The sequence below is a fragment of the Notolepis coatsorum genome (assembly GCF_963971535.1).
Source record: "Notolepis coatsorum genome assembly, chromosome: 4".
NCBI lineage: Eukaryota > Metazoa > Chordata > Actinopteri > Aulopiformes > Paralepididae > Notolepis > Notolepis coatsorum.
The window spans coordinates 141,829,444-141,850,714 of record NC_140168.1 but is presented as its reverse complement, the minus strand read 5'-3'; the positions used below and the strand labels follow the sequence as shown (position 1 = coordinate 141,850,714).

General features: G+C 41.4%; 1 protein-coding gene across 1 annotated transcript in view; it reads right to left on the bottom strand.

Annotated features, from left to right (window-relative positions):
• Positions 1-21,271, bottom strand: part of acap1 (ArfGAP with coiled-coil, ankyrin repeat and PH domains 1) — a 131,097-nt gene that overhangs the window by 102,696 nt on the left and 7,130 nt on the right. Inside the window, exon 2 of the mRNA XM_084312125.1 lies at positions 14,858-14,915. Within this exon, the coding sequence (XP_084168251.1) occupies positions 14,858-14,915 (58 nt within the window). The remainder of the gene's footprint in view (positions 1-14,857; positions 14,916-21,271) is intronic.

The window sequence follows — 21,271 nt, the reverse complement described above, 5'->3', positions numbered from 1 at the left end:
AGTCTCTTCCAGGAGCCTTACCACTTTGCATTTCGGATATGGCCTTCTTGAGTTCCTCTAGTGTGATCGGTGTTTCTAACTGTTTAGCGTCATCCTCTGAAAGTTTAGGGAGGTTAATTTGATTGAGATATGTGTCCATTTTGTTTTGATCGAAGGTCGTTTCTGATTTATACAAGTTGGAGTAGAATTCTTTGAATGTCGCGTTTATTTTTTTAGGGTCTGTAACAAGTCCTTGTTGTGCTTTAATGGTAGTTATATCTGCTAATTTTGCGTTAACTCTTAATCGCATAGCTAATAGGTGACTTGGTTTGGAACCTTGAGAGTACTGCTGTTGTCTTGCGCTGCGTATTTGTATTTCAGATTGTTGTCTGTATATGGCGTTAATCTCTTTTTTTAGTACATTAACTTGATTTTCCAGTCGAACCGAGTTGTTGTATTGTAAAGAATTAAATAACGTTGAATAAAGCGTTTCCAGTTCAGCCAGTTTTGAGCATCGATTCTTGCGTATTTTGGAGGAAAAGCTATCAGTGAAATCCTTGATCATTCCCTTTACCGACATCCATAATATTCTAGGGTCCTGCACCGAGTTCGCGTTCCTCCGTAGGAATACTGTAAGAGCTTCTTTGATTTGTGTAATGAATTCCTTGTTATTAAGCAGCATCGAGTTAAATCGCCATCTTGGGGCTCGGGATGATAGTATACCAAATGTTCCTTTTAGGAAATAACAGTGATCTGATAATGCATTGGGTATCATTTCCACATCATAGTTATCAAAAAGTCTCGGGGATGCAAAAACATAATCTATTCTGGATAATGTGTTATGTCTCGCAGATCGACGAGAGTACTTCCGGGTCGTGGGGTTGAGTGATCGCCATAAGTCATTTACACCTGTAATCTTCAACCAATCCTTTAAAGCATTAGATGAATTTTTTTGTTCTTTGGAACAGGAGGGGTAAGATTTGTCCATCCTTGGATTCCAAATGGCATTAAAATCTGCACAAATTATAAATGAGTATTCGGGAAGGTCTAACATTGCTCTGGTAAGTGTAGTGAAGAAACTAACTTCTTACAAATTTGGGGCGTATACCGCTACCAACGCTATTTTCCTGTTCTTGTGTACAATCTTAGCTATAGTTATCCGACCATCTGCATCAGACCATACTCCCTTCAATTCAATATTCAACTTCCGTCTAACAACTATGGCAACTCCACGAGTTCTCGTTCCAAAGGAAGAGTGACTAATGTTATGATATGTGTTGTCCGCTAACGTATCTATGTCTCTCTAAAATGTGCGTTTCGCTTAGCAGAGCCACGTCAACCTGTTCTTTTTTCATCAGTGTGAGCACGCTTTTGCGTTTGTGTTGATTATTTATTCCCCCAGTGTTCCAGATCATTATATTCAAACTAGCCATAATCTATACATGTTGTTGTGTAGTTGTTGGTAATGCTTCTGGAGTGCGAAGCTACAATAGATATACATCCAACTATTGAGGTCCCGTTGAGAGCCGAGCTTAAAAACATACATATATACAAATAATAATCCCCTAATTCCCCCTCCCTCCGGGATTCGTACAGGACTGTGTTCCATAGACACATCCTACGCGTATGACTCCCTCCCTTAAGCCACCGGGTTGCCCAAAATGAGCTTACTAACCCTAATCTTCCTATGCTAATTGCCATAGGATCTAAAACTTTCATTCTAATTCAATAGAATGTCACTTTTGGTCTTGCGCCTTCCCATTAATGTAATAACAATAGTGTGAAAAATGAAAAATATACCTTCATTGATATATTCATTTGAACCTTCTACTAACTTATGTTGGAACCATCAGAAAAAAGAAAAGAGTGGAGAAAAATACTAACACCATAAAAGTGAGAATTAAAATAAAACTCAGAGAAAAAATAAGTAAGAGAAAAAAGAAAAAAAATTTGAGCTAAATTATGCAAATCCCTAAAGCAGTGGAGTAATTGTTTAAAATATTAGAATAACCTTGTCATGCTTATACCTTTAGATGTGGCTGATGTTTTTAAAACCTTATTGAACTTCCGTCACTGGATCATATGCATATAAATACCGGATGTTAAAGTTACAGGCCTTCATTGTATGAGTGCAGTATATTCTAGAAGGTTGTAGAATACCCTTTGTAAATTCGTAAACACTGCTGTTATGTTCCAGAATGATCTTCCTACCCAGGAGTTATGACCTACTAGTGTTTTCCAGCATATTCCATTGTGCCCCGAGTAGTCGAGAGAAGAGTCCAGAATATTCCAGAGTGTTCCCAATGTCAATATTGGATTATTGCCTCCTCAGAGACCAGAAGTCTATAAATATAATGCCTATCGATCCGTATTAAACACTTTGTGCCTCAGTGTTGCCAACATGCATATCAGCTGTTGCTTTTGTTGAGCCGTGGTAGTCATTCTAATAAAAATTATAAAATACAAAGAGTAAAAAAATTTAGAAAAAAAGAGAGATGATTAGGCTTATCTTCTGATTCGAGCCTATGTTGCGACCGGCCCCGGGGAACCAGTTTCATGTTTCTTCATGTATTCATCGGCGTCTTTAGGCGAGTGTAATCCAAGCCTATTACCATTTTCCCCCAAGATGGATAGGAGGGCCGGGTACCGAAGGCTTGGCTTAAGATTTCTCTTGTATAATCTCTGCCCCTCTGATGATCGCATCTCTTATTTCTGTCTTGCGCAGAGTAGCAATGATAACCCTCGGCCCGTTGCCTTTTTGGTCTCGTGTACCGACTCTGTAACATTGGTCCACTAACGGCGCTGTGGGTAGGATATGTGTACCTAGAATTCCTGCTAACACAGTTGGAAATAAGTCGTCTGTGCAATTGACTGATTCATCCAATCCCACAATACGGATATTATTTCTACGGTAGTAGCGTTCGATCTCGAGCCGCCTCTCCATTGCTTCCTTTTCGATGTCTTGTATTTTCTTCCGAAGCGCTTTTTCCACCCGTTTTATCTCCTCCGCTACCTCTGTGAATCCATCGTTAACAGTCTTCTCGTTCTCTTGTACTTTCAATGTAATAGACCTATCTCAAACCCTGCCCCTTTTCTTGATCCTCCAATCACAGCTGTCGCTTACCTCGGACTTCCTCGTACAAACAAAGTTTGTACGAGGAAGTCCGAGGTAAGCGACAGCTGTGATTGGAGGATCAAGAAAAGAGGGCAGGGTTCGAGACAGGTCCATTCCTAGCACCGTGTTCTCCACTGCAGTGATTCGCCCGGCCTGTTCCGCGGCCGCTTTTATAACCTCTTCGAATTTAGCATCGATGTGTACTTTGAATTCGTCGATGTGTAATTTAAAAGCGTCCATCTGATCCTTCCCTGCTTGTATCGATTGATTCTAAATGTTGCCTCAACAAGGCTTGTGACCCCCCACTGTGTTACATTAACACACACTTATTGGACTATATATTTTTATACGATCAAAACTCTTCATACGTGTTCATACTTCACTGTTCATACCACTGTATTGTTATTTAAATTCTAATTAGTGTATATACTTGACCACACCGTGCACAATTGTACAGCCCTGGCCCGTTTTATTTTATAATGATATTCTATTCTATTGTGCTTCTATTTTAATTTAGCTTATATTCCATTTTATTTTATTCTACCTTTTTATTTTATTCTACCGTAATTGTCTGTCCGTTAATGTCGCACCAAAAACTACCAAATCAAATTCCTTGTACGTGTAAAAACTACTTGGCAATAAAGACCTTTCTGATTCTGATTTAGTGTGCAGGAATTGTAATCAAGTGCACCTCAAGCCGTCCCACGTGATGTTAAACCTGGGCTGAACGGTATGGACTGAGTGGCGCAGTAGGCAAGGCGCTCGCCACTAACGCAGGAGATGCTGGTATCAAGCCCAGCTCTCGGCGTTGCTACTGGCTTGGCCGGCCGTCATACTAACACAATTGGCAGTGTTAGAGGGTGGGAAAGCCGGTGGGTGGGGATTGGACGTTGTGGACGGCGACTCCTACAGGTCGGTTGGGTGACGCCGGTACGGCAGAAACAGGAAGTAGCGGGGGCAGCGTGAGCAGCGTGAGCCTCCCATGCGTTACTCCTCGCCACTGAGAGTTCGAGCTGCTGCGGTGAAAAGATGCGACAGGCTGCCTCCTCGTGTACCAGAGGGGACACGTGATGCAAGGCTTCTATCCTCACTACAGCCGACCAGTGGGAGGCATAGTCTAGCAACGTTCAAGACAGGGGAGGGAAGAATTGGAAATACGAAATTGGGATGAGAGAAAAATTGAAAATAAGGAGAAAAAGTGGATCAAACATAGAGGACCATGTAAACATCCAATAAAAACATCAGAGATACAAGGTTTTCACCAGACAGTCACAAAACCATATTGCGATTATCAGTCACAAAACCATATTGCGATTATCTTTGCATTATCATTGCGTTATAACTCACACTATATCTAGTCATACATTTTGAATATATCATTGTTATATGAATGAATGAAGTTTATTTAACGGTCTTGTTTACAGACAAATCAAACACACCTGTGTGGACTTGCAAAAAATTTAAAATTCAAATAAAATATAGAAAATCACAAATGTACATATCGCTGCTGGTGGGACAAAACCTCATAACTCCAAAAACCCAACTTTTCAGCAGATGAAAAAAACTAACACAGATTTGAGGGCGAATAGAGTTACGAGGTTTAGACAGATGATTGGTTTAATGCTTTCCCATTGTGTAGACTTTGTAAAACTACACACACATAGAGGATGATCTACTGAGTTGATAAAAAATTAAATAAAAAGTTATAAAAAAATATGGAGTTAGGCGGTTTTGTCCCGCCAGCAGCGATATTCAAGACAAGCTGTTACGTATTACTTTCACATGGTGGAGGGATACTTACTGTCTGTGGTGCATATTCACATTGTGGTTGTAGTGTGTTGTCACTAATTGGTGGTTTGATTGATACACTGTTTCTTCCTGTTTTTGGTGTTCCATGTTATTAAAATGGCCGCCCTTCTAATTGACACAGGTGTGGTGATGAGGCACCACGCCCTACAAAGGAGAGCAGAGTGCAGGCTGCAGTGTCTCCCACTTCACAAGAGATGTCAGCTCACCAGAGTCTCATCTGCTCTCACTGCTGCTATTTTTGCTATTGTTCTATTTTGGCCTATGTGCCTTGGTTTTGTTATTGACCTTTGGAGTCTGGAACACCCAGCTCTCACCCTTTTTGTCCATGTAAATAGCTGTTCCAATAAATAGTGTTATTTTTGATAAACTCCCGTCTTGTCCTGTGTCCACCACTTTGCATTCAAGGCCTACACGAGCCATACTTTAGGCTTGAATGTAACACAAGCTCACACACAAAATCCAAAATCAACGACCGAAAAAAAGGAATAGGCTGAAGCACATGCTTATTTTTGCCTATCCTTTACAAATTCTTAATGAAATATATTTTAATATAAGAAAGAAAAACTTAAAATATGCTGAAAGATATATATATTTTTTTAGAAAAAAGCAAATGTTTGATGTTTTACTCAAAGCTGTACTCCTGAATTCTTTTATCCTTTAAGTTTTTTTTTTTTTTTAAATCTCCCCTGAGTACACAACTTCAACTCGTCACTAAGGCTATTCCATAATTGAACTCCCAAAATGTTAACACATCTAGCTTTTACATTAGTTCTTACCTTTTTACATGTTTTAAAGGGGAACTATTTTACTATTTCTTTCACTATTTGGGCACTTTTACACAATTCCTGTGAGTTTATGGAACACCTCTGTAATTTTTTATTTTTTTTAATTCATTGTTTTGTATTTCTAATCAAGTCCTCAAAAACAGCATTTTTCTACCTCAAGATCTTAAGCCGTTTTGAGCCTGGGCACCTAAACCACGGTGTGGCCTGATGATTATCATGCAGCGGAGTCTCTCTGACATCACAAATCAGCACATTTTCAGATGACTCAGTTCAGTGAGGGTGAATATTGTGAGAGGAGAATTGGAAGAATGCGCCAATATGAGAATTAGAGACATAGATCAGTCCACATAGCTAGGAAACAATGCTAAACACTGAAAAAGGCCATTTATAAGATAGTTCCCCTTTAACTAAGAATACACAACGCTCTTAAATTATACTTTCCTTCTCTTGGTTGCGATACCTTAAACTTAAAGTAAACAAATGGGATCATTGCTGAAACGACTGTTAGCATAATTCTCATGATAAGACCATGTCGCTTCCTGTTTTTCCAGTAGTACACATATAAGGTAGATTACTTAGTTGCAAAGTCCATACTAGTAAAAGTGAATAGTGTATCTAATAACAGACCAGTAGTTATCTAGAGTAATGTTCTCTACAACAAACATAATTTCACATGACACGATGATCATGACACAATGAATTATGTTAACCCTTTCACTACCAAATGGTTAACCCTTTCACTGCGACAATACAGAAAGTTAACCATTTCACTGCCACACGACAAAGGGTTAACCCTTTCACTACCACACTACAGAAGGTTAACACTTTCACTAGTGTGGTAGTGAAAGGGTTAATCGAGAAAGAACAGAAACCCACAATCTGACACATGGTCTCACACTCCCACATACACGTGCACACACACACACAAAATGACGAATTAGGCTTATCACACCGACAGGCAGTACAGTGTGTGGTCAGTGATTCCAGGTTAGGGAACAACATACATCAACACACTTCCCTTTAAGTTTTATTTATTTATTTATTTATTTATTTATTTATTTATTTATTTATTTATTTATTTATGTATTACCCAGGGACAATGCACATCAATCAACACTTTCAGTTAGCTAATGAGCTTGTTCTCATCTGTAGTCCCTGCCTAACATGCATGTCTTTTGGTTTTCAGGTGAAAGACTTCAACACACGTTCCATCCTCTTAGCTCAGTGGCTACTCGCATTAAAAGCACGCGTCTACTCTGTGAATGAATGAATGAATGAAAACTTTATTTAACAGATTGCAGAATGGGTACAATACAGTATGGCTCAATACACACAATTATTGTTAAGGGGATGCAGACCAGAGAAAGACGTTTGTCTTGTTTACATCAGGGTCCCCCATTTTCAATTCATAGTGACATTTATGACATACACAACATACATGACATCATGACATTTATGGCATAGGGACATACAGGTATAGAGTATATATGATGGGGAGGAGACTGTACATTAGGAGGGGGTGGGTGGGTGGGAGAAAAAATATACATACGGTGGGGAGAAAGTATATACATACGGTGGGGAGGAGACTGTCTAGTAGGAGGGGGGGTTGGACATTTCCAGTGGCCAGTTTCGAATTGCAGCCTCCCGTAGGTGCTCTTTAACACATTGAGTGCCACGCCCCTTCCGGGAAGTGCATCTGGCCTTGCCGCCCATTTACCCCATGTAAACGCTCACCTTGTTTGTAGAGCTAAACCTATATTTTATATTATAGCTATGGGTCTAATAACACCGTAGATTGTCAGTGAGTTGCTTCCAGTCAATGTGCAAAAAACTGATTATTTTTTCATCCATACATTTCCGTTTTATACCGTTTTGAATATGAATATAGTTTGGGTGCTTCTGAGTAATTCCAGGAAAAAGACACGAAAAATGGCGTTTTAGTGGAATCCACTTATCACGTTGTCATTTTTCGCCTGATTATCGAATCTTCCTGAAATCAATGCTAGATTATCATTATTATGTCTCCTCGTGCATACATGAAATAGGCCCTGGAGCGCGGCGCTCCCCCTCCCCTCCTGCACCCAACGGTAAACAGCCACACACAGCACACACAGATAGCTTCAATCGTGGGAGAAAGAAATATCAGATCAATGCAAGATTGGATATATAGAGTCCTTTACCTGGTCTCTGATGCAATGCAAAAATAATAATCCAATTATCTGATCGCCATTCCAGTTATCCACAGCGATCCTGTCTCCGACGTTATTGGGCATTGTACATGAACGGGCGGGCGGGGTCAGTTGTCCAAGCCCTACAAGCGGGTGTTTTGCCCGAGTGTTTAGGACCCGCCCCCACGCCGCAGCTCGGTAGAGAAAATAAACTACAACGTTTATAATGGAGTGCAATAGCGACCAAAGGCATTAAGAGGGCGGTATAAGACCGTCTGCCAGCTCAGACACATTCAGTACAGCATGCACAAGGTGCCGCGCTGAATTATGAATGGCAATAGCGAATAAAAGAAATACCGTGAGAAAAACGTAGATCTACGTTTCCGGCACTCAACCGTCGGGCGACAGAAACATAGTTTCTGTGAATGTGAATGTGAATCCCTACCCACATTCAAAACCGCTCTTAAAGAGCACCTACGGGAGGCTGCAATTCGAAACTGGCCACCGTAAATGCCCAAACCCCCCACCACCTCCTAATAGACAGTATCCTCCCCACCGCATGTATATATTCTCTCCCCGCCGTATGTATATTTCTCTCCCACCCACCCACCCCCTCCAAATGTACAGTCTCCACCCCACCGTATGTATATTTCTCTCCCCACCCACCCACCCCCTCCTAATGTACAGTCCCCTCCCCATCATATGTATATACTCTGTCAGGATCTATGGGTAACAGTACTGTATATTTGAATACCGTTTATGTCACAAATGTATCAGTACTAAATACCTGTATGTCCCTATGCCATAAATGTCATGTATGTTGTGTATGTCATAAATGTCGATATGAATTGAAAATGGGGGACCCTGATGTAAACAAGACAAACGTCTTTCTCTGGTCTGCATCCCCTTAACAATTGTGTGTATTGAGCCGTACTGTATTGTACCCATTCTGCAATCTGTTAAATAAAGTTTTCATTCATTCATTCATTCAGTTCTACATTAACGGCATCCAAAGGGTTAAGAGCGGTTTTGAATGTGGGTAGGTCTGTGGTCAAAGCTCTTACAACTTCCTCTATTTTGTGTGTGTGTGTGTGTGTGCGTGTGTGTGTGTGTGTGTGTGCGTGTGTGTGTCCTATGCTAAAATACATTACAGTAGGCACAGTAGTACACACCATGTCGACTAGGGATGGCTTTTCCGATACGAGACAACATATCCCTAAATGGTAAAAGGTTGATTTTTTTTATTTATTTTTTTTACTAGACTTCACTCAGGTGTATTATTGATGCTCTCATTGATACTATGTTTGTTTCTGAAGTGTGTGTGTGTGTGTGTGTGTGTGTGTGTGTGTGTGTGTGTGTGTGTGTGTGTGTGTGATAAGAGAGAGAGGGGGGTGAGAGAGATGAGGAAGGGGCAAGAGAGAAAAAGAGCTGGGAGAGTGTGTGTGTGAGAGAGAGAGGGGGGGGGTGTGATTAATCAGCCCTTGTGTGGGTGAATGTAACAAGTTCCTAACGTTTTCTTTCCCCTATTATTTCATGCACACTTTATTCATTGTTTTAAATTCTTATTTTCTTTTAAGTTATTTTGTGCATCACTCGGTTTGCATTGCATGAGGGTCATCCTTTTGTGTTAAATGGCTGCATAAAGCAAGCATTTGTTGACTCGCATGTTGATAAGAGTATTAAAACTTGGAACTTGAAAAAGATCCGTTTAAGGTAGAAAAAAAATGATTAATTTGCGATTAATCGCGAGTTAACTATGGACAATCATGCGATTAATCGAGTTAAATATTTTAATCGATTGACAGCACTAATATATATATGGGCAATTCCAGCGTTATGGATGTTACATTGAGAGAACATTGGAAACTTAACTTAACATTGACAAGGCATCGATTTGAATTGGAAGTATAATTTACACATTTTAGTTACACTTATTGAGATAAAGATGAGCCTGCAGTAAGAAATGTTTTGACCTTTTGGATTTTGAGAGGTGACAAAATACACAGCGTTATGGATGTTACGGAAATTGACAAGCTTTTCGGACTCACTGAACACATGATGAAAACTCTGTGAATATCTTTTTCAAAGAATAACATGTTTACTATCACTTTGTAGGGAAGGGTTTGAGGTACCCAAAAAGCACATTCAGGAAAACCTGGCATTTCCTCTCAAGGAATGAATCACAAAAAAGTGCTGTTATGGATGTTACATTTTTGCGTTATGGATGTTATACGTCTGAAATAGACAAAAAACACTATCAAAAATAGGGCTTTACCCACATGTGTTTGACTTTGGTGGACCATTTTGAGGGTCAAACCAGTCTGGATTCTTCTTCTTCTTCTTTTGAATTTCCGGCAGAGTAGACGCATCGTGGCGTATTACTGCCCTCCACACTTCTTTTGATGATCTCTTCTTCTTCTTCTTCTTCTTCTTCTTTCACACTTTCTCCTTCTTCTCTGCTCCTCTTGCCTGTCCAATACTAATACATACCCTAACGCTATATCCTCTGGTACAACTCTGAAGCATGCAGAAATGTCAGCACTGCCTCTGTGATCAACTGGTGGTTCTCATTATCCATGCCAAAGAATGATTTAAGAGAGAAGGAAGAGACTCCCAGCTCTTCCAGACTTTTATAAAAGATTTCCCTCTCTTTCCTATACCTTTCACATTTTAGGAAGACATGCCCGACAGTTTCAGTCTCTCCACATTCACACACCCCATCTGGATGTTTGCCCACAATGCACAAGCTACTGTTCAACCCACAGTGCCCCAGCCTCAGTCTACACATCTTCACCCTATCACTCCTTGACCCATATCCCTCCACCTTGATCTTGACCCGAGGCTGCAGAGAGAAATAGTGCCTTCCCTTGGTCCCCCTTTCCCACTCATCCTGCCACTCAGCCTCAACTCCTTTCTTTATCTTATCTCTGAGTTCTACTCTTCCCATTGAAATGCCTATCTCTTCCTCCCTTCCTGTTGTAGTTGAATATATATAGATCACAAATGTTCTAGAATGTGCTATTATGACATCATACTGCGACATCACAAATGTTCTAGAATGTTCTATTATGACATCGAGGTCTTAAATAGTTTCAAAATATCAGTAACTTTTTGGAAAATAGCTCTTGATTAACATAAAAAAGTGTTTTCTATACAGAGAACAGCAATATTAATATCGGTTAAATCAGAAAATGAGTTTTGGAGCAATTCCATGAAAATATCAACCTCACCATGAAAAAGAAAGTTATAAAAAATCAAGTCCAATTCACTCTGCCTGGACTGGTTCAGAGAAATGGATCTCCCTCTGTTATCCATGTGAGGATTGAGGTGTTCACGAATCTGATCAAAACTGACCCAGGACTTGTCCTCTTTGGTTGGAAGTGCAGCGGTAAGCCTCCATAAGGGACATGGACATGTGGCGTTTCTGAACCCTCTGCTTGACTCCTTCTCTTATGGTCACTTCATCCTTCATTCCTGGGGCCTGTCTTGAAATGTCGTCCCTGGAATAATACTGGAATAATACTCATTTACTTTTTGGTTTCATTTGGGGTTTCTGTGTTTTTTGGGGTGGGTTTCTTGTCACGATACTCGGCAAAACAATAACAAATACACATGTAGGCTGAGCAGACGCGAGGGGGAGATGGCCGACAGCAGCCGATTAGCAGTAGGCTAACGTGGACACTGCTCTGCCTAGACCAACAATGTGTGAAAAAGTTGTGTCTGGGAATATGTTGGATTTTAATCAAACAAGGAGTCATAAAATACTTCCGATTTAAATCAAACAAAGGGGTCATAATCGGACTTAACAACACACATTTTTTATAGTGTTTTTTGTCTATTTCAGACGTGTAACATCCATAACGCAAAAATTTTACATCGATAACAGCACTTTTTTGTGATTCATTCCTTGAGAGGAAATGCCAGGTTTTCCTGAATGTGCTTTTTGGGTACCTCAAACCCTTCCCTACAAAGTGATAGTAAACATGTTATTCTTTGAAAAAGATATTCACAGAGTTTTCATCATGTGTTCAGTGAGTCCGAAAAGCTTGTCAATTTCCATAACATCCATAACGCTGTGTATTTTGTCACCCATCTCAAAATCCAAAAGGTCAAAACATTTCTTATTGCAGGCTCATCTTTATCTCAATAAGTGTAACTAAAATGTGTAAATTATACTTCAAACAAAGGGGTCATAATCGGACTTAACAACACACATTCGCAATGTAACATCCGTCACTTGCAATGTAACATCCATAACGGTAACATCCATAACACTTGTAAATAATACAAAAAATAAGACCAGAATGACTAATTGTTGCTAATATGTCATCTTTATAAAAGTTAGCTTTGCTTAGGAAGTTTGGTTGACATTGCATTCCAGATGCATGTTTTATGACAACTTTTCCTGGAAAACGTTATGGATGTTACATTCGCTGTCCCATAAAGGGGCATTATAACAGCATGCTTCACCTGCCAATGGAAAGACACGAAGTACATAATTGATTCACATATTGATACAACAGCCCTTCATGACCAAAGGTGAGGTTAGAAAAATATCTGTTGATTTTTTTTGCCATTCTGGCCATTCAGAAAGTCATACAATTAGGTTAATCGAAAAATAAATGTTTACATCATTGTGTCTCCTCCTGTAGTGTGAAAAAACATGCATTCTCATAAATATTACGATCAAATCTATTTTATACTTCAAAATATAGACATTGATGATACATTTGAAATTGGTTTGGTTATGATCATGTTATTTAAATTTTTTCATGGTGAGGTTGACATTTGCATGGAATTGCCCATATACACACATTTATATGTAAATAATATATTTATTCTTACCGTATATAATATATATCTACATCTATCTTTACATACCTGCATATAATCCTTTTTACATATCTGTAGATACTATATCTATATCTGTACATATCCCTTACTAGTTACACTGCTGGTGTATGACTTGCTACCATGGTGTCTTTATACCTGTATCACTGTACATATTAATACTACAACTCTGTACATACATCTGATTAGCACTATTACTCAGTAGTACTAATTTATATATATTATACCCAGTTTAATCGCCTGTACATTGTTTTTTACTGTTGCACTTTACTGTTACATTTGCACTCTGGTTGGATGGCAAACTTATTTTTGTTGTACTGTACCTGTGCTGTATAATGACAATACAATACATTTGTAATCTAATCTAATCTAATCTAAAGATACATACCACCCATTTTAAGAGTTCACATTATGTTCTCCCTGTGCCCCAGGACAGTCAGTATTTGTGAACACACACTAGAAAGCTAGAAATCAGAGAGAGAACCCTCCAATTGGTGATGTAACTACGATGTAAAATCCGAGGCTGCTCTAATAGATGAAGGCTCCGATTTTACGAGGCCATAAAATGTTTATGTGAGCTTTTACACCCAAATTACATTTGCATTCTAGCATTGCAGGAAGGTCTGAACCAGAATTCACCTAATTTGGGTGTAAGAGCTCACATACACATTTTATGGCCTCATGAAGTCAGAACCACCATTCATCGTCTATGGAGATTTTGCATAGTCGGTTACGACACTGATTGGAATTCCACCGTATCCTGGGTGTCCTGGCAGGTGTGGTTCAACCTGGTTCAACCTTTTACTGCCACACGACAAAGGGTTAACCCTTTCATCACAACCACACTACAGAAGGTTAGCCCTTTCACTACCACACTAACCGTCTGTAGTGTGGTAATGAAAGGTTACCCTTCTTTTTTTTATCCACTTTTTCTCCCCATTTTTAATTTTTTTTTCTCCCATCCCAATTTCGTATATACAATTCTCCCCTCCCCTGTCTTGAACGTTGCTAGACTATGCCTCCCACAGGTCGGTTGTAGTGAGGACAGAAGCCTTGCATCACGTATCCCCTCCGGTACACGAGGAGGCAGCCTGTCACATCTTTTCACCGTAGCAGCTCGAACTCTCACGCCTCGAGCTCACTGCTGACGAATGAACACGGACGGACGGACGGGCGGCTGCCTCTTCACTTCCGCTCCCATGTTAACGGACGATAGTAGGCACACTGGCCGCGAGCGGGAGCGCGCCTCGCGAACGGCTCGCGAGCGGCAAGCTATTTTTTCGCCTCGATCCTATTTGAGGCGGCGCGCCATGCGCATTGTCACAGAAATACAATTGAATATCTGCATTATTACCACAGATATAGATGTTGTTCAACCAGCTGTGTCTGTATCTGCAAATAAACGCCTCGAATGTTTGTCTGTATGTTTGTTTATACCTATAACTAATTACAATGTTGCATAATAATAATAATAATAATAATAATAATAATAATAATAATAATAATAATAATAATAATAATAATAATAATAATAATAAGCTCTTGCTGCTGCTGGGGCTACACGCTGCTCTTTCAGGAGTACAGTCACACTGATCATCATTCTAAAATGACTGACTTCGCATATAGACTAGGCATTTACAGCTGTCCCAATGTAAATGTGCCTTCCTCGGTGCGCTTCCGCGTGCTCAAGTCGTAGGTCCAGTGTGCCTGACCAGGCGCGCGATCTCACGAGGGAGCCGCGCGTGAAATTCATTCGTTAGCAGTGAGCTCGGGGCGTCACGCTGCCCCCGTCACTTCCTGCTTCCATCGCACCGGCGTCACCAAACCGACCTGTAGGAGTCGCTGTCCACAACGTCCAATCCCCACCAACCGGCTTTCCCACCCTCTAACACTTGCCAATTGTGTTAGTATGAACGACCGGCCAGCACGGTAGCAACGCCGAGAGCTGGGCTCGAACCCAGCGTCTCCTGCGTTAGAGGCGAGCACCTTGCCCACTGCGCCAATCAGCCGCCCGAAAGGTTACCCTTCTGTAGTTGTGGTAGTGAAAGGGTTAATGTTAGGGCCCTGCATGTATTGGTGAGAGTTAAGGTTAGGGAATGAATGGAAGTAAATACAATGACCCTGTCAACATGTGTGTGTGTGTATCTCACCTTTTCTAGTCGTGTTTCCAGTTCACTCACGTCACTCTGGACACCTTCGATGTCAGCTCTAGAAATGACACACACAAACACACACACACACACACACACACACATACACACAAACACACAGCAGCCAAGATCACTTCTCATGCAAAAACAATATGGGTGCGTCATACTCAAGACCGTGACGTAAGGCTCCACTTATTTCCACTCGCTTCCAAATGGAACGATGACACGTTTCCATCGTACTTCGTGGAGTTGCATTTATTCATGTTCAATACACATACACATAGACACATACACTCAAACATACAGACATGTGCATGCACACACACACACACACACACAGACAAATACACACAGATAAAAGCAAGGTCTACTGGTGAGGATGATATGTACAGTCCTCCTAATGTACAGTCCCCTCCCCATCATATGTAATACTCTGTCAGGATCTATGGGTAACAGTACTGTATATTTGAATACCGTTTATGTCACAAATGTATCAGTACTAAATACCTGTATGTCCCTATGCCATAAATGTCATGTATGTTGTGTATGTCATAAATGTCGATATGAATTGAAAAATGGGGGACCCTGATGTAAACAAGACAAACGTCTTTCTCTGGTCTGCATCCCCTTAACAATTGTGTGTATTGAGCGTACTGTATTGTACCCATTCTGCAATCTGTTAAATAAGTTTTCATTTCATTCATTCATTAATGTTTGTTTCATGAGGAAGACACATACACACACACATACACATACACATACACATACACGGATGGTATCGTGAAGTGCAGTCAAGAAGGGCTGGGGTGAGTAGCGGTTGCCATGGGTTAAACTCACTCTCACATCCTCAAAAGAGAGAGAGAGAGGGGGGAGATAGGGGGGGAGAGGGGGGGGAGAGAGAGGGGGGGGAGATAGGGGTGGAGAGAGAGGAGGGGGAGAGAGAGGGGTGGAGAGAGGGGGGGAGAGAGAGGGGGGGAGATAGGGGTGGAGAGAGGGGGGGGGGGAGAGAGAAGGGAGAGAGAGAATTAGAGAGAGAGGGACAGAGAGAGGGGGGAGAGAGAGAGGGGGGAGAGGGAGGGGGAGAGAGAGAATAATAATAAGGCTATCAGAGAGGCTGCAGAGAGAAACAGATACAGAGAGAGGGTAGAACAAACAGTATTTGTATGTATCGGTATGTGTGTGTATCCAGTATGTGTGTGTATCGGTGGTATGTATGTGTGTGTGTATACACACCGGTATGTGTGTGACTGTGTGTGTGTGTGTGTGTGTGTGTACACCGGTATGTGTGTGTGTGTGTGTGTGTGTGTGTGAGTGTGTGTGTGTGTGTGCACATGCATATTGCAAGGACTGGGGTCACTTCAGGACTATTCACATTCAAATGAGCCTAACCCTGCCTGACAGGACTGCTAAGATAGGGTAGGAGAGAGAGAGGGTAGGAGAGAGAGAGAGAGGGTAGGAGAGAGAGAGAGAGAGAAGAGAGAGAGAGAGAGAGAGAGAGAGAGAGAGAGGAGAGTGAAGAGAGAGAGAGAGAGAGAGAGAGAGAGAGAGAGAGAGAGAGAGAGAGATCTACTGGTGATGATGACACAAAGTTTGTTTCATTAGAAAGACACGTCCTATTCATTACTCTCTGAATCACTACGCTGTGACACTTGACTTGTGTGTGTTAGCAACATAAAGAGACAGAGAGAGAGAGAGAGAGAGAGAGAGAGAGAGTTTTCCCCAGAAAACACATCAACTCACCTCTCTCACCTCAAACTGTTCTATAGGTCTATGGCCTCAAGTCAGTATCTCTCGCCTAACTTCCTGTTCCCCTACACAGACCCCGCCCACAACCGTTACCTTAAGCAACAGGAAGCAGCCGTTTGAGACACTAAAAAGCAGGCACTCTTGATAAAACTTGTTATATAGAGTGTCATACATTCTTTTTCTGTTTGTAATCCCCCCCTCCCCCCCCCCCTTCCTCCCTCTTGGGGGTCTTGAATCATCTGTATCTGTTCCTTCAATCTGTGTGTGTGTGTGCGTGTGCGTGGTGCGTGTGCGTGTGTCTGACTGCTGCCCAGACCATGGCCTAGTTATAACATACTCCTATACTCCTCCCTGGACAGGAGACCTCACTGCTGCAGAATGCTTCACTGCCACACGACACAACTCAAAAATTTCCATCACCGTGCAAGCCTCATAATAAACCCACAAGCTGAGGCTGAGAGAGGAGGGGGGGGGGGGGGCGGGTGAGAGACGGAGGAACAGAGAGAGAGAGAGAGAGAAGAGAGAGAGACGATGAGAGAGAGAGAGAGAGAGAGAGAGAGAGAGAGAGAGAGAGAGAGACTCTGATAGAACTGACGAAAGAAGAGGGCGGAAAGGGAATATGCAATCTAGTGAAAGAGAGAACCGCTCTGTTTGGCCACACATGGCTTTCGTTTTCAAGTAACAATGTCGCCAAAAAAAAAAAACAATAATATACAGGCAACACCCATTCTGCCAAAACCTCCTCCATTAGTCTCTTACAAAACCAACCCCACGGCCCTTTGATCGCCTCAGATGTTTCTTTTGTGTGTCGAAAAACAAATACCTTTTCCCAGGTCGGCGTTACACAAGATGCCTGCCTGTGCAATGTATAGCTGTGGTCGCATGTTGCAGATTATGTCATTTTCAAAACAGACATTCATGTCTTGTTCGTTGCCTGGTTTGTTACACTGGAATTCAGAAGCAACTGACCCAAGTTGTTGCGGATCATGAAATGTAACTTGAATAAAAACATCCCTGACGTGTTATGCGTTGAAAACTCCAATCTGACCTGGGGTCAGCCCCGGACAAGACACGACACGACATGAGGCCGCGGCCAAACGAGGGCTGACAGTGGTGTCCTACTGTACTGGTGAGTATTTGCTGACTGTGTCTCAGATGTGTGACTGATATATCACACATTAAACTCAGTTACTTCTACTCTACATTGAGCATTGTATATATGTATATACTGAACACTTTTGTCTACGTACTTGACTTTCTATTTTAATACTTGCTATACTTATTTTATACTTATCTATTTTAGCCTAGCACAGTCTCTGGAGCGTAACAGAAAGAAGCATTTTTGTATAAAAGTATTCTGTTCGTCGTACTGTATTAACTAATAAAGAAACTTGAAACTACTACATGCATATGGGGCTTGCAACAGGCAGGGAACAAACTTAACTTTTTGACTTACCAGCCTTTTGGCTGGTAGATTTAAAAAAACTACCAGCCGGGCAGACTTTTTACCAGCCAAAAAATCCAATTAGTATTTATATTGTAACGTTTGGCCACTTTAAATCATTGAACAGAGAGAGAGAGAGAGGTAGATAGATAGAGAAGGCAAGCCTTGAAAACCTACCTGTCCAAAAAGGCCTATTGACTGTTAGCTTTTATTTTAATTTTATTGCGCTTTTTGTTTTTAAATTGTCTGTTTATACTATGTTTTTAATTAACTATGTTCTATTTTTATCTTATTTTTATTCTGTATTTTATTTTATTTGTTTTACTAATAACTATTTTATTTCTATTTTTTAACTGTTTTAACCATGTAGTGTAGCACTTTGGGATCCCAAGTGAACAAAAAGTGCATTACAAATCCAATCTATTATATTATTATTATTATTATTATTATTATTTATTATTATTATTATTATTATTATATTATTATTAATGTGTGGCTGCCGCCCTGGCGGACAATCTGTGCTCTACTGAGTGCACCTTTCTAGTCTAGAGAAGAGAGCGCTGATTCCCCGTAGCTGAGCAGGGTTGCATTTTGTCAACACAAGTTGGAACCCTGGAGGAAGCGATATAAGGAAACAAATTGCTCCGCTAATCGCTCATGTTGACCCCGCCCCCAAGTCCAGGGAGCGAAATTAACTTTTTGACTCACCGGCCAAGCAGATTTCTTACCTGCCAACTTTATTTTGATTTTGAAAAAAAATTATTATTTTATATAAATCATTTTTTTTAATAAAATATATATATTATATAATCATACTTGTAGTTGTATTATCTGCGAGACATCGCCACCACGCTGTTCTGCAAACAGCTCCACTATCTGTGTGTATACTCGAGTGGCCTCCAGCTCCAGCAAGGATTCTCCGGCGCTGCAGCTGGACCCCAAAACTCTTACATTCAGCATGAAAGGATTCTCCTGCGCTGCACCTGGACCCTAGTCATCAGTCCTCATGCGATGTAACTGGACACTTGCTGGAGCAGTTGTTGATGTCGGGAGCTATCAGTAGCTAGCCAGCTGGATAACGTTACACAATGCCTCATGTATTAAACTAAAAGTGAATAGTTGACTGGGTCATTTTGTAACAGTAGCTAACATCAGCTCACGGAAGGTCCCTTTGACTAGACTAACGTCAGTCACAGTGACTGTCCTCTGTTTACATGCAGCATACAGAAACAGGTAGGGGAGGAGGGTAGGAGCAGCAATGCGCTGCGTGTCTGTGCTGAGACAGCGAGTGAGAACTCCCGCTCAGAATTGGATCATGATTTTTCGGTTTTCACATGACTATTTGATTGGCCGCCACACGGCGGGCAGACCTCTCAGTGGGAGGCGCCAAACGTAAAAAACTGAGCGCCAATGGCAGGTGGCGCTCTCTAGTTTCGCCCCCCTGCCCAAGTCGCTCTCCGCTCGCTCACCGGTCACTCACAGCTCACCTTGAATCGAGCGCTCCCCCGCTCCCCGCGCCACATCGCTCGGCAGATTTTTTTCTTTTGGAGCATGGTGTAAATTAGCTCAAAACTACAACAGTCTACACCCCCTGGGCCCCTTTAACAATTGTTTGTATTGAGCCGCATTGTAATTGTACCCATTCTGCAATGTTAAATAACGTTGTTTATCCATTCACTAGCTCTATTAAGCGATGATAGCTAGCCTAGCCACAATGCTATGGTCGCTGCCATTAATGTTAGCATGTAAGCTAACGACAACAACAATGGCGTCAAAACTTTTTCTAACAGGATGTGAGTGACAAAAGCCTGAACAGGATATCACAGGTTCACCCCTTCCTCCATTGGTTGAAAATGGCCTTCATGTTTGTACATCGCCATCTGTTGCTTTGGCATTTGTACTACATGTATATTACATCAGTGTTAAACCACTTGTGAGCGGGCCTGGAGGGAGTGGATTGGAAGCGGAGGAGAAGCGGTAGATGCAGTGTATTTTGTTAGCCGCCAGGTGGCGGGCAGACCTTAAATTCTAATCGCCAAAAGAATAAATCTACAAGTCAATGGCGCTGGGCGTGTAACTATTTTGTACCCTGGCCCAACAGGTGTGTTGAAAAACACCAGTTTAAGCTATTCTAAACACATTACTGTGTGTGTTTAGTTATAAATCGCGCTGAGCCATGGATGCACACTGAAATACTGACCGCTATGAAAACAGAAGACAAAAAATGCTCGGAACTTCATACCAAAAGCTCAAACAGTGAACTCCAAGCCCACGTGGTTTGAACTAAAAAATTCAAAGAAACAAACTAAGAAATGACGTAAACACCATGATCAAAAACCGCAAAAAAAGAATTTCATCAATGACAAAACCGAGGAAAACAAAAACAAACCCTGCGAACTTTGGAAAATTACTCAACAATCAACTAGGCTGCAGCAAAAAAACTAAAAACCAGATTTACAAACATAAACATAAAGACAGAAAACACTCATCACAGAAAAACTGGATGTGGCCAAATACCTAAACATATTCTGTACAAACATAGCCACAACACTGGTTAATACACTACCCTTCCACTCAGGGCATTTTGGGGTAGAACACATAGTAGCATACTACAAAAACCTAGGGGTCCGCAAAGACGACTTCAAACTTGAAATGGTAACAACAGATGAGGTACTCAAAAAACTGAGCGCCCTCCAACCGAAAAAGGCCACTGGCCATGACAACATCCCCTCCAAATTCCTCAGAGACTGAGCAGCCGCCATCACCCCAGTCATCACACACATAATAAACCTCTCCATAAAACAGGGACACGTCCCCAACGACTTCAAAATTGCGAGAGTGACCCCTCTGCACAAAAAGGGCAGCAAATTAGACCCAGGCAACTACCGCCCTGTTTCTATTCTTACCTCCATCTCGAAAGTCATGGAAAAAATAAGTCTACAAACAGGTCGAAAAGTACCTTGCGGAAAAAAATCTAATCTACGAATTCCAATCTGGCATCAGAACATCACACTCCACTGACACATGCCTTCTCTATTTGAACGACCACATCAAACAAGAGGTACTTTACTTTTACTTAGGCCTTTTATTCCTTTCGGAACATAGGCCATTGATGAAACGTTTCCACCCCCGTCTGTCTTGAGCCATCCTCTCCAACTGTTCCCACAAGAGGTGGAGGGGGGAAATACTGCGGCATGGTCATGCTGGACCTACAAAAGGCCTTC